General features: G+C 42.7%; 1 protein-coding gene and 1 long non-coding RNA gene across 3 annotated transcripts in view; both read right to left on the bottom strand.

Annotated features, from left to right (window-relative positions):
* LOC310820475 (sortilin) overlaps positions 1-827 on the bottom strand; it is an 11,131-nt gene extending 10,304 nt beyond the window's left edge. For both annotated transcript variants that reach the window (XM_083692110.1, XM_083692111.1), the window contains exons 1-2: positions 522-827; positions 120-182 (exon numbers count right to left, since the gene is read on the bottom strand). In XM_083692110.1, coding sequence (XP_083548236.1) covers positions 120-182; positions 522-770 — 312 coding nt within the window. In that variant the 5' untranslated portion in view covers positions 771-827. The remainder of the gene's footprint in view (positions 1-119; positions 183-521) is intronic.
* Positions 828-2,598: 1,771 nt separating this feature from the next.
* LOC310820485 lies at positions 2,599-4,150 on the bottom strand. Its single transcript, XR_014554817.1, has 2 exons — positions 4,007-4,150; positions 2,599-3,788 (listed from the first exon to the last, which is right to left on the bottom strand). It is a non-coding gene; the product is annotated as an uncharacterized lncRNA (long non-coding RNA).
* Positions 4,151-14,228: the final 10,078 nt, after the last annotated feature.

Below are 14,228 nucleotides of genomic sequence, written 5' to 3'. Positions count from 1 at the left end.
TCTCTCTCCCTAGGCTATTCAACAAGGGCCCAGGGCTTTTCCTTATTAGGACACATGGTCATGAAAAACAGCAATAATGTATGAATGATGATGATGATGATGATGAGTGCCATACTCACTCCTGTCCCGTCTCCCACCCATGTAAGAGTGAAGCTTGAGCCATTATCTTCATGAAACCCTGTCTAGAGAAAGAAAGAAAGAAAGAAAGAAAGAAAGAAAGAAAGAAAGAGAAATAAAGAGAGAGAGAGACACTTCCCCATATGATCACACCTGCCAAGAGTGGAACCTTCACAAACAAACCTCCATAGCAGCACAACAAAAGTGTAAAACAACATACAAAGCAATCCTACAAAGCAATACAAAATGTACTCATTGGTGGCATACACTATATTGTTAATTGGGCATGTTTTTAAACAGTTGAACGTCAGATAAGACGACACTAACCGTCCAATTCATATAAGCTGTTAAACGTACATGTACCATAAAACATTTTTAAAAAATCCCTCTGTCACATCTCTCACCTCGTGTGTATTTGTATCCAAAACGTTGTGTTCATAGGGAGAAAGAGAAAGTCTGCAAGAAGTGAAAGTCGGACTTGACTGAAAAGCAGCGGTGTCCCTCTTTGCCCGTGAGTGCACTTGGCGGTCGTTCTCATCTCGCTTAGTCCGATGGAAAGACATCGTTCTCCGATTTCGTTGCTCTTTTCCATGACCCCCAGCAACCAAAAGAAGCAAGCATGTCCCCCCGAATACCACAAGTCTCCAAGTCATATTGATGCGGTTAGCTAGAAATAACGGTAGGTTTCCTAAACCTGCCTCAGTCACATATCATGACAGATTGTCATTCATATCTCCGGGTACAAAGTGATAAGTGTCGCACTTGAAAGACAGTGGGCGGGGACGCGTGTTTGACGGGTCATTAACATAAAGCTGCTGCCAGGAGTTATTGCTTATCTCAACAGGTGCTATTGCCCGCATCCAAGTGATGGGCTGATAAAAGGCTCAAGTCCTAAAATACGCATAGACCTATATAGAGACTACACGCATAGCCTTTGCTGAAATCTAGGTCGATAACTCTATTGGCAATATAAACCTACTATTATTTTTTTATGAAGCTTTGCGCATCAATTGTTCCCCACCAGAATATCAGAAGCTGTTTAATAATATATCGATATACAGTTTATGGTATTACCATAGGGTAATCAATCAATAGACCTATTTATTCACTGTCAAATATGAACGCGCTCATCTATAAGCAACTCGCTAGATGGCATAGTTGACGTGCTAAACACAATGCACTATTACTAAATACTGTACTTAAGTCATTTGTAGGCTATTTTTGTATAAGTATAGCTTAAATATACATACAATACCCCCAAATAAAAGGTAACATTCAGTTCTTGTAAATATTTCCTTAAACTGTTTTGGTTAATGTTTAATCCAAATTGCTGGAGTACAAAGCCCAAAAACAAGTTTTGACCTCATTCTTCACATCTCTGGAGTGCACTATGATGCTATGTGGACACCAGGCCGACATAATATGTGTAATTACCAGTTATACCTTACATTTGTACACTGTTATTACTTACAGTGAAGGCTTCCTGAGATGGTCAATAATGAAGAAAGATCATACAGTGGATTTATTAGTATCAGTGATGTTTATTGACAGGCTTGGGAGAAACTCTTGGCAACAACATTCAATCATTTCTCAAAGCTAATTCCCCTGTGCATTATTCTTCATACTTACATTTACGTCAGAATGTGCCCTGTAATAATTGCTTCTCCTTATAAAATTCAGCATATTACTGTATCTGTAACTTCCAAGTGACAACCTCAATCAGTTGTGTTCATACATTTCATACAATAACAGATATAAACCATGGTGTTAGTGTCAGAGTAGTACAGTGGACCCTTCTTGCTTTGGCCTTTGAAGGCCTTTGTTCCCAGAACATAATATGTGGGAGCGAGACCCTCCTAATCAGACAGTTTCCAAAGGAATCTTAGGATAAATAATTCCAAAATGGACCTGCGACATGACTTTGTTTCTATGACAAGAGATGGAGACCCATGGTACCACTCTGTATTTACTTACTCTGTATATTCATTACAAGCAAAACAGGTTAACCATGAACATAATAGAGTAGTGATATTGGAGTATAAGTATGCTTCATCAAACGGTTATACATGGGCATATACTGTACCTACACACATATGGAATATTACAAAAATGTGCTGCATCAGGCAGGTGAATACACAGCATCAGTCAATCATGACAAATCATACATACAAATCATTGTGATCTATTGCTATACATTGTCCATTGCGATGGCTATTGTGATTTATTGTTATCACAAATCATTACTAGCGTATGGCCTACTGCTTAGAATCACTACCACCCTGCTTCTACGTCAACAAGGCCTTTATTGCATGCAATGGCTGTGGAGGCTGGAAACGCTTCAGTTGACCTACGACCTCTTTTTCCTGCTACACGGCTAAAAATAAGATACGGTTCATACTTGAATTCATTCTAAGAATGGAACATGGCCTATCTTGTTATAGCCTCTGTTGTCCTGTTTCAATTAAGACAGAAAGATCAACGTCAAGTCAAGTCATATTCAAGTTTATTCATCAAATGCACAGTAAACAGGTTGTACACTGAACAATGTGCAGTAATATATCAGTAATAAAGTAAAAATACAAATAACAACAATACACAATGAAGTAAGGGGCAAAAACAATACACAATGAAGTAAGGGGCAAAAACAATACACAATGAAATAAGGGGGCGCAAGAAGACAGACGTTAGGATTCAGTTATAGTAGTCCAATGTAGTTACATGAAGGTCATGTTTTTGTTTTGACCGGGTGGAATATAGCATAGCCGATAGTGTCTTGAAAAGAGTGGAGCTACAAAACCTTCTAAGAGTTGAAACAAGAGGTGTAACACCTTGGGTTTATTTATGTTTAAGTATGAAGCAGTCAGCCCTTGTTCCACGTGGGTAGCTAATAACACAAACCACTAAATTGCATTCTAGGAAATGACAAAGTAATCAGTTACTATGTAACAATACACGTTTTAAAGTAATTCCAATGACACCTCACAGGTAGGCTTAAAGCAATTTAGTGATTAGTGCAAACAGAAGGCATGCAATTGTGACTAACAATTTCGCAAAAGACAAACAAACAAACATCGTTTATTGTTGTTCACTTAAAGATTTCCATCTCAATGATCATCTCAACAATGTAATGAGCTATTGATAGTGCATGATGTGTTTGTGCATGTTGTATGCGACCTTCATTGTTACAGCTTATAAACCGTCAACATGGGCATATTTAACATCAATAAGGGTGCTCTTCTATGTGCAAAACGACTTTGACAACTCTCATAACCAGTGCAGTGACCTAGATCATACAGCATCATCAATTTAGTTGAAAGCAACCAGGATTATGGGATGCATAAAAGTGCAGTAACACCCGTGTCCATCTCATAAACGACATGGTGTGAATACACCTTAGGGTTCGAGTTCATGTCCACATGACGTTCCCAGGATCAATCATTTCAGGTTGAAGATTTCTCAGTCCGTTTCTCAGTCCGACTGTCCAACTTTGTGTAGCCAGGGTCCGCGTCTTGGACATACATGAGACTCCCAACCGAGTCCACCATTGCGATTAACGCTGCGAAAACGGTAAACGCAGCCCCAAAGAAGTACAGCTTCAGGACGTCCGTCATCATAGCTCCAAAACGATAGCTTTACTGGCACAGACGCAGAGTCACTTGAGCAGATACAGCCTATAACAAAATAATTTAGTTAGTTTCATATCTCACCAGAATCCACACGGAAGCGGAGCGCATGTCGTCAAAAAGCATGTGAGGCAGATATGTTACTGCGCGTGAGTCGCTTATGGTGCAAGACTAACACAAAACATTATACACATGTTACAATTAATATTACTAGATATACTACTCTCCAACAACAAGGTGTTCATATTTGAAATTGCAACACTTACAACGCGATTCCTTTTCCCGACGGCTCAGTTAAGCAGGAGCCGAGACATCCGGGGGGCACGGATTGTAGATATCCCGCAGGGTTAGTGTTCCTTCTTGGATATAACTTCGGAAGCGGTTTCAATTGAGTTGACAAGAGTTTTCGAGGTGCTGGGATTGGAAGAACTGATGATTCACCACGGAGCGCTCTTTTGTCCAATGGGTTGTGATGCGTAATGACATCATCATCAACTGATGGGAATTTCCGAAATCTGATGCCATAGGCTTAATAATGTAGTCATGACTTGTTTCGATGTTTCTCTCTTCCTATTCGTTGGCAATGTCACACAGGATAAGGAAATAGTCTAAATGTCTATTTCCAACGCAAAAAAGGCTTGAAAGAGGCATGTGCTCACAGTCCGAGAATTCCCTAGGATTCCTTTATGCAGTCCTTATTCCTTTTAACAGATTTATAAGGCAATACCTTTAGTGAACTGAGTGAGCACAAGCAATTAATTGAATGATGTAATGGAAAAACCAGTATATGCATATACTCCCACATTCCAGCATCATGTCTAACACACACGTCTATTAACACATGTTTAATAACCTACACAGATTGTTGACAGGAGAGAACGATAATACACATAGTGTCTTTTCAAGGTACGGTATGTCTCCAAACGATAGAACTCCTAACAGCAGGACCATTGTTCTTCTAGTCTGGTCCCAGGGTGTTATCTAGGACCACTGCAGACCATGCCATGCCACCTGTTTTCTCAAGGTTGCCTTGTTGATCAGTGAATGCTCCGCCTGTTTATCACACCATCTCTGAAAAGTATAAATTGTATGCTGTAACCCGAATTTGGGCTCTCTGTTCCTATGGTGCTTTCCACCCGTATGGTACAGTTTGCTATGCTTGCAACCATTATTAAATTCTACTAAACAGTTATTGTGTTCGTGCATTTTTGCAAAGTCTCACTGAAATCTTTTTATCCGTGGTAAATCCCCTAGACACAGATTTCCACCACAATTAGAAATAGTATTTTGGTACATGTGTAATGTAATGTTGAAAAAGACAAGAAACAGCACCTATCCATGTTGAATCATCCACAGAGTTGGGTTCTAACTAAGCAGTTTCAGTCACTGAATTCAATCACTTACTGGGTTCAACCACTGTCCCTTTCCATGATCATTCTGTGACACCAGGCATACATTGAAATGCAATATACACTCAAATGGTCCTCTGTGGCTCAGTTGGTAGAGCATGGTGCTAACAATGCTTAGGTTATGGGTTTGATTCCCGCTGGGACCATATATACTGTAATGTATGCACTCAATGCAATGTAAGTCGCTTCAGCTAAAATGGCATATATTATTGTTATATATATATATATAAATGCAATACATTGATGCAGAGTGCAAAGTGAGGTCTGTGGTGGACTGGTTGCTGGTTCTACATACAGTATTGCATCACTGTTCAGTCTCTGAATTGCAACTATAACTAAGAAACTGGACATAGAGTATGGGACCACTTTAGTTTGTTTTAAAAAAATAAAAATAAAAGATGCCTATAATCTTACTGTGTTGTTTGACAATCTACTTAGCAAGCAGCTGGACAACGTTAAGTGTTTCGAGCTGTTTACATTTTTTTTTAATCTCATGATCCATTGTTATTTCTATTTTCTCATCCTGACCCTTATTGTATGTTTTACATTTACATTTACATTTATGGCATTTAGCAGACACAAAGCGACTTACAACAAATACATTTGACTAAGTAAGTGAATCATCTATCCATCAGTCACCATAAGAAAAATTTATCTATGCTAGGACCAGGGGCTATTGGCAGTCACAATGCTAGAAGAAAGGAAGATTATTATTATTTTTTACATTTATTTACAGGAGAGAAACGTGCACATGGGGGTAGCGGGGATGAAGAGGTCTTTAGGAGGGACAGTTAAGATGTAGCCTGAAGAGATGGGTCTTCAATCTACAGCGGAAGATAGGTAGTGAATCTGCAGTCATGACTGCAGATTGAAAAGGAGGTCTTTCGAGATGGATTGAAGAAAGGGGGAATGGATAGGATCAAGGGGGCAGGTGGTTGCCCGCTTGGATGTGACCAGTTTTAGAATATCATCAGGGGAGAGGAGGGAAAAAGCTGATAAACCAGAGACCGAGTGTAGCACAGTGGGTTTGGGAGGAGAGGTAACAGTGTTGGCAACAGGTAGAGAGAAAGAGCTGCTAATATCATCAACCTTCTTTTCAAAGTAGGTGACAAAGTCATCCGCAGACAGGAAGGAGGGAGGAGGAGGAGGGTTGAGGAGTGAGGAAAATCTGGGGGAAAGTTTCCTTGGGTCAGAGGCAGGTGGATTTGAGGGGAAGAGAGAAGGATACAAAATGATGATCAGAAATTGGAAGAGGGGTAACAGTAAGGTTGGAGGTATGGGATGATCTGGTGAAGACAAGGTCGAGCTGATTGCCTGCCTTATGAGTCGGAGGTGGGACAGGGTAAGGCCGAAGGAGGAGAGGAGGTCAAGTACTCCAGACGAGTGAAGCTCTTCTGACTGGATGTTGAAGTCACCCAGTAGTAAGAGCGGCGTACCGTCCGCTGAGAAGGATGTGTATGTTTTTATCGTTGGTGTTTGTTTTTATCTGATATGAAGTCTGTTGTGACCCCGGTGAAATATATAGCCATAACCATAATAAACTTAAACTTAAACTAGTGTTGGATGGATTCTTCTAGGTCATGAGAGGACATGGCATGACTTGCCCCACTGTCTTTTACTGGCAAAGTGAATCGTGATGACGTATGTATATGTAAGTGTCATAGACTCTTAAGTGTCATTAACTCTTGCTCACTTTTGCCAAGACAAGTTGTGGCAGTCAAGCTTTGTAGTGGAATACATACTCTCACGCTTTCTAACTAGGATAGATTAGTGATTACCTCAGGGGAGGGAGGGAAGGGAGGCCAGAAGTATTTGAACAGTGACACAGTTCCAATCTCCTTCCGCATTCATGTGTTGATATTCTGAGTGTTTGATTATATGGCAGTTCTCCCACCCCGGTTTGCCTCATGAGCAAGATAGAAAAATGCCGCCCCAAAACTACTATAAAATGAAAACATGTAATCATCAACTGCATTTGGGTTACATATAAATGCTGTCATATAGGCCTACTTCCAGCACAATCATTGAAATCAGCTAGACTATAAGAAAATGCAAGACTTTTGTAAGTTACAAAAACAAGATTTATTAAACACACAGTAGTCTACACTAAAGTAAAAAAATAAATAAAAAAAAAAGTTAATTTTTTATATTATTTTCATATTATGAAACAGGCAAAAAGAACTTTAGTTAATAAAGTGGATCAGTGTTCCCTTGAAAGGCAATGTTTTGGGCAGCCATTGTGCGTATGAGGCTGACCAGGCGCTCCAGTACCTGCTGCCAGTCTCTGCATGGACGTGTCACAAATCACCATAGCTACACCAAGTTAGGGTGAGAGAGTGGGCACAACAAGTGTGGGTGTAGGGGCACTGCCAGCAGTGCCAGGTTAGCAAACCAGTGCAGGGCAGCGAAGAGAGGGAACGGTTGAGGACAATTTGCCGCCCTACGTCTTTTGCTGGTCGCCTATAGTAAGATGCTGTCTCATAGAAAGTCACAGTTTTTGTCTGATTACTCATTCTGTGTGTGTGTGCATGGGGCAGGGGAGGTGGCTTCCACTCTGGAAATTGCACTGAAGATTTCCCCATTCTGCATAACTGGTGAGCCAAGCAGCTGTTGTGTTGTGCTAGCTACAGTCATATTTCACTTCCCCTCCAGGCACTTGGCACAGAGCACAGGGAGCACAGGGTGGGAATTAACAGAACAGATACTCCGGGTACAAGCTACTCATAAACACAAAGCTTTCATGCCCCTGGCATGTAAACAGTTTACGTCCAGTTATTCACAGTGAAACAAAAAAAAAAATAGCATCAGATTTATCTCTAGACTACTGTAACTTTGTTCTTTGAAGGTCCAGTGGTGACTTTTTGTTGAGTCTGACAATTGGGAAATCCCCACCAGGCAAATACAGTGTCATAAAAAACACCAGTACACACAATCCAGTACTTGCCAATGACCAGGATCACATTTAAATTCACACAGTCAACATGAAATTAGGGAAACTCCAGCCAGTAGGCTATGGCTGTCCTCCTGTGGTAGAGTGGAATATCAAGCGTCTGCCTGATATATGGAAGTATGCAGTACAAATATGTATCCACTAGGTGGCGCTAACTAACAATGGAAGATCAGAACCACAACGAATGGTAAGGGAAACTGCTTCGCTGTCTGGGGGCTAGTCAAGAGATGCAATGCAATATAATGTTGGATCAGGGGTGTCAACGTTATCTTCTCAAATGGGCTATTTGGGTTGAAGCCTGTCTCTAAAACTACCTACTGTCACAATGTAGCATTCACCTCAATACCCTGATATGACTAATTAATCATATATATGTTACTTTATCAATATAATATTATTTATCAATATTACTTTCCCAAAATCAATCAATTACGAATAACTTAAAAGGTCGGTGTTGGAAGTTGAAGTAAGGGCTTGTTAGATGGAGACCGAGAAACAGCCTCAGATTTCTTGAAAACACCTTAAAATCTTCTGGACTTATTATATTATATGTTTATTCAACCAGGTTACAGTCGTCACTGTTTTTCAAGGAGTCAGCACTGACACAAGCTTTAGTATCCCAATGACAGGGACTAATTACCATCTTAACATTGGTTGGTGAGATCAAATGAACTTAAAAGAGAACCGCTGCATGACCTGTCACTCACACAGTATCAAGGCTGGCTACACCCGGATCGCTTGGCAATGATACTGGTACTGGAATCCTTCATAATAACTTTCAAACCTTCTCTAATTGGAAGTCACACACACACACACACACACACACACACACACACACACACACACACACACAATCTCCTAGGAGCATACGCCTAGACATCTAATCCTTCTGTTAGCTTACAGGCTAACTGTACGTATCTGGCTCCCTCAGGGTACATGAGAGTAAATGAATTGGGCGTAGTAGATTAGGGAGTATTTCTTGACAAGAAGTCTCTGTTCTATCAAAGTGGCAGAGAGTGAGGTGAATTAGGGAGGGAACTCTATTTGCAGATCATATGATGGAGGATGTCCTCAGTCGCCACACGCACACACATACACACACGCGCGCAAACAAACACTCACTTATCCACACACATACACACACACGCACAAACAAACACTCACTTATCCACACACACAGACATACATGCATACACGCACACACTTGCATACACACACAAACAGAAACACACACACACACACACACACACACATACAGAGCTCTTTTGTGAGAGTCGGTCATTCCTGGGTTGAGTCTTGTGTCTCACGTTTTTTTACATTTTTGTCTTGGTTGTGCTCAATTAGTGTCCACACTGCACATGAGATCCATTATCGTTATGGCAATCAGGTAAAAGGGGGAGTGTGTGTGTGTGTGTGTGTGTGTGTGTGTGTGTGTGTGTGTGTGTGTGTGTGTGTTTGATGTAAAACAAATCATCAATGCGTCTCAAATGTTCACGCAAATCTTCTATTGACATCAATACACGATTTACAGGAAAGTCACAGTGACACTCCAATTAGAATTCCACCGCAGAATTCCATCGGGGAGGGGGTGGGGGGGGGGGGGCCTCTCTGGCCAAGCTAAGAGGATTTTCCATCCTTACATCTGAGCAACTGTCACAAACAGTCAGTCACCTGGAGGTTATCCCATTCAGAGGGGTCGGAAGGTGGTTCCTCTTAGTGCCGTGGGCATTACTTAAACAGGAAAGAGATTTGATCATTCGTAGATGCTCTAGAAAACAAATCCAAAGCCACTTTCAGTCAACGACAAGCGTGTTCAGTCGGTGGGAATTTAACCCTCAACTGCGTGTTACTCAAGCCTTTCATCCCTCTCCAGTCAAACGAGCCGACCTGGACCTCTGTTATGTATATTCTGTTATGTAAGCTTATACATAGCACGCTGTCAGGGAGATGGTAATTAGTCCCTGAGCAAAGACCTCAAACTGTCCTGCACACCAAGTGGCTGTGTAACCACCAGACTGGTTTATAGTGTACTGTACATGCAATTTGTGCATGGGTTGTACTGTACATCTGCACCTCTGAGGCTTATTTCTTGTGTGTGTGTGTGTGTGTGTGTGTGTGTGTGTGTGTGTGTGTGTGTGTGTGTGTGCGTGTGTGTGTGTGTGTGTTTCGGCTTGTGTCTCTGAAATCCCCTGTCCTGACAATCTCTGAGCTAAGCACTCATCTGAAGGCCGTGCTGGTCCAGGGCCACTTTCTCAAGGAGTTTGTGTAACCGTTGTTTATTCTAGTGGTGTGTCCACACACACACACACACACACACACACACACACACACACACACACACACACACACACACACTATGGTAATAGTGATAGGCTGGTTATGGTGTGTGTAAGTGCCCTGCGTCTCTCCCTGCTCCTATCTCCAGCCCACTTTATTCTAATTCTCCAATCCTCTTTGTGAAAGTGACGTGTGCCACTGACAGAGCGCGGGGTTAAGCCGTACACAGAGAGAGAGAGAGATTCATACAGCACTCAACAGGACAAAAACGCCCACTCCTTGTGTGTCCCATTCAGCAACTCCTAGAGCCCTTCAGGCTCTCTCTCTCTTTCTATCCACCTCTCTCTCTCTCCCACCATCAGTCTAGGCCCTTTCTCATTTTCTGCACTCTCTCTCCTTCCTTTCCCATCACAATCTCCTTTAGGTCAGTGGGTGCTGGTGCTCTAAAAAGGTAAGAGGGGACAGTGGGACGGCAACCTCTCCACAACGACAAGCCTCTCCCTGGCATCATTTCCACGGCGACGCCCTCCCAGCAGGAGCATTTCCACGGCAACGCCTCCTCCCCAACACACCTCACGGGCGCTTCTGGCTTTTTAAGCAGGTGCGCTGTGTACAGAGACAGAGAGAGTATAATCACTCTCTTCTCTCTCTCTCTCTCTCTCTCTCTCTCTCTCATTCTCTCTCTCTCTGGTGAAACACCTGCGTAACCTCCGGCAACATTGTATCTGGGCTGAGATTCAACAGTCAAGTCAACCCTGGAGCTAGAGCTGGGAGACTGAGATAAGAGCATTGTGAATCTGACAATTGTTTGTGTTGCATCTCAGCCAGCAGTGACTTTGTTTACGAACTTGCAGCGCCTGCAGTTCATTTGACTCCCAGGATTTGAATCCTTTGGGGCAAACTGAGTTCAACAAGTCGATTGGAGTCCTTGATTCGGCAGCAAATTGTTTCAGCTGGTCCATCTACGGGACACTCGTGGGGCGCTGCTGATAGGTTGATAGAGGACAGAGAGGGGTCAAAGGGCGACTGTCTGTGAGGTCTTACTGGAGCTGGAGGCTCACGTCGTACACCGAGTAAAGATGGAGGGGTATGGGTACGAACACTTTGGTGTCGACGGTGAGAGGGACAGCAACCAGGTGGACTACCGGAGGATCGTAGGGGACACTGAGCCCCCCCGTCCCAACTCCTCACCCCAAGATGGGGAAAACATCTTCCATCTGAGCCCCCATGGCCACGGACACGGACACGAGACGGCCGCTCAGCGATACATCGCCACTCGAATCCAGGCCGGCTTCGGGCCCGAGAGGTGAGTCAGGCAAAGCAGGATTGGGGGAAAATAAGTAACTCTGGTATCATAGTATTGCTAGAGGATTAGCCATGGACCAGACAGAAGCCTAGATAATACATTCATGGGTCAGGCAAAGACATTTTTTTCAACCAACAAAAGATAAATGAGTCAGGCAAGGTAGGCTTTTAAATCCAGAAAATATTTGATTGTGGGAATGGTAGGGATCGGTTTGCCCGACTTAGGATAGTAACGATGGAGAGGACAGATAAACTATACATACAAGCATCCAGAGACATTAGAAATACATTTCCAACAGAAAGGACCTAACCCAGATTGATAGCACTGGCACTAAGGGGCTTTGCACACTACAGGGTCAACCTGAGCCATACTGTGCTGGCTTGGATCGATTGTCCCTTCCACGACTGTTTCAGCAGCTATGGATGTGTGACCAGGTCAGCTCAGTACAGCTCAGCCTGGTTTGGCTCTGTAGAGTAAATGTGAGTTACATGTAAGATGTCTGGATTGTTTGGGAGGGACAGGTATAGGTGCTGACTCAGACCGGCATATACACCTGATACTGCCTTTGGGGTCCAATAAGGATGTTCTTCAACACATAACTACTTTGTTATGTTTTTACCTGTGGCCACGTACGTTTCAGCATTTGTTTCCTCCCACTGCTTTCAAGGCTACTTTTCACAACTGCTTTCACGAGACTGAACATGTAAATAAAGCTCATGGAATAGGCTCAGTTTACACTGCCACGTAGCCCTGTGTTTAGCCATGGCTTGCAAATAACCATGAAGTTATATATCCTCCTTCTTAGCCTTTAATGAAGATCTTGCCTGGCTGTCTCATTTGACGATATTCCTCATGTGTGGCAACGGGAGAGCTCTAAACAAAACAACAAGCTAGATTCCCGTGGCTTAAGCTCTGTGGCTCCTCTTAAGGTCGCAGGGGCTGATCCACCCCCCCCCCCCTCCAAAACACACACACACACACACACACACACACACACACACACATTCCCCATCCTAAGGCAATAAGTGGAGCGCAGAAGGGGAGTGTGAACCGGTCTGAAACAACGCTCGAAATAGCCACCGTGCATAGAGGAATCTCTGACCCATATTTGCGATGACCCACATTTAACTTGATACACACACACACACACACACTGACACAGAACCCCCTGAGTCACCCAAGGCTGGAAACCCTCTCTGATGCTTAGTAATGGTGGATCGTACCAGGACTGTGCACAGACTGATAGAACAGCAGGTGCTATTTCCCAAAAAGGACACAACGGACAGAAAGACAGACGGACGACAATGATAACCATTTTTTATACAACATCCAGGCTGTCAATGCTACAGTATGATGAATTTGGTCTTGTTTGATTGAATGCCCAATATCTCTTATTTCTAATCTGTTTGTCTGGCCTTGACTACGACAAGCTCCCCCATCATCCTCAAGGATAGTGATGAACTAGACCCAAGTGAAGGTGATAGTGGGTGTCTTGTATGTGAAACAGGGAAACCCTATGTGGATTTCTGTCAGGGACTCCAGACAACCACTGATAGTGTTGACAAGCTTGGTGACAAAACGATTGTGCTGCCAACCTTGTGTGCATGCATACATGTGTGTGTGTGTGTGTGTGTGTGTGTGTGTGTTCATGGGTGGGTGAATGAGTGAGTGAGTGTGCGCATGTTTGTGCCTTTGTGAGAAGGGGCTTGCTTCATGTGTGTGTGTGTGTGTGTGTGTGTGTGTGTGTCTGTGTGTGTGTGTCTGTGTGTGTGTGCGTGTTTCTACTTTTGGCTAATGGATGCAGTCCATTGTCCCCTCCATCTATTCATATCCTCTTGAAGCTTGACCTGAGCTTGACAGCCCTCCTGTGTCGTCTGTGTTTGCCCTGGGCAAGACCGCTAGCAGGTCACTATGTTTTAGGAATGTGCACTGCCTGGCTCTTCAAGTCAGTTGAGATCAATCTTGCGAAAGTTACTGTCATACGTGTCTAATTGTATACTACTAATTGCTGCAATGTGACTTTTAAATCAGACTATCCAGACTAATCATTGCTATACAATAAATGCCCTGTCATATGTTCCAACAGGCTGAACACTGCCTCTAGTTGGTTAATGAGCTATGGAAATGTCATTTGAGTTGCATTGCCTAGATACTTGTTAGGTCAAGTATGTATCGCTTGATACTTGACCTAACCTCATTATTGAAATAACAGAACATAAATGACCTAACTCGTTCTCAGAGTTGGTTAACTCTTGAGGTTCCTGAGGTCTCCACCTAATTGGGTATGGAGTCTTGCTTGTTATAAAAAAGATAAGATAAGATAGTGGTCCTGTATCCTTTCATCATTCTCTGTTACACAATATTTCAAATATGTTTTAGGAGGATAAATACATTTCAGTGAGAATTAAATAAATATATTTTTTGAAAAACATATGTTCGCGGCCAATTTCGAATATGTGAAATGTATGCAATGAGCAATGCATATCAGAAATATAGATGGAAATGTAGCGTATTTATTTTCCGTATGGCATGCCATGCCAACCTCC

This window comes from Argentina silus (genome assembly GCF_951799395.1).
Source record: "Argentina silus genome assembly, chromosome: 20".
NCBI lineage: Eukaryota > Metazoa > Chordata > Actinopteri > Argentiniformes > Argentinidae > Argentina > Argentina silus.
This window is presented reverse-complemented; position numbering and strand designations above follow the sequence as displayed.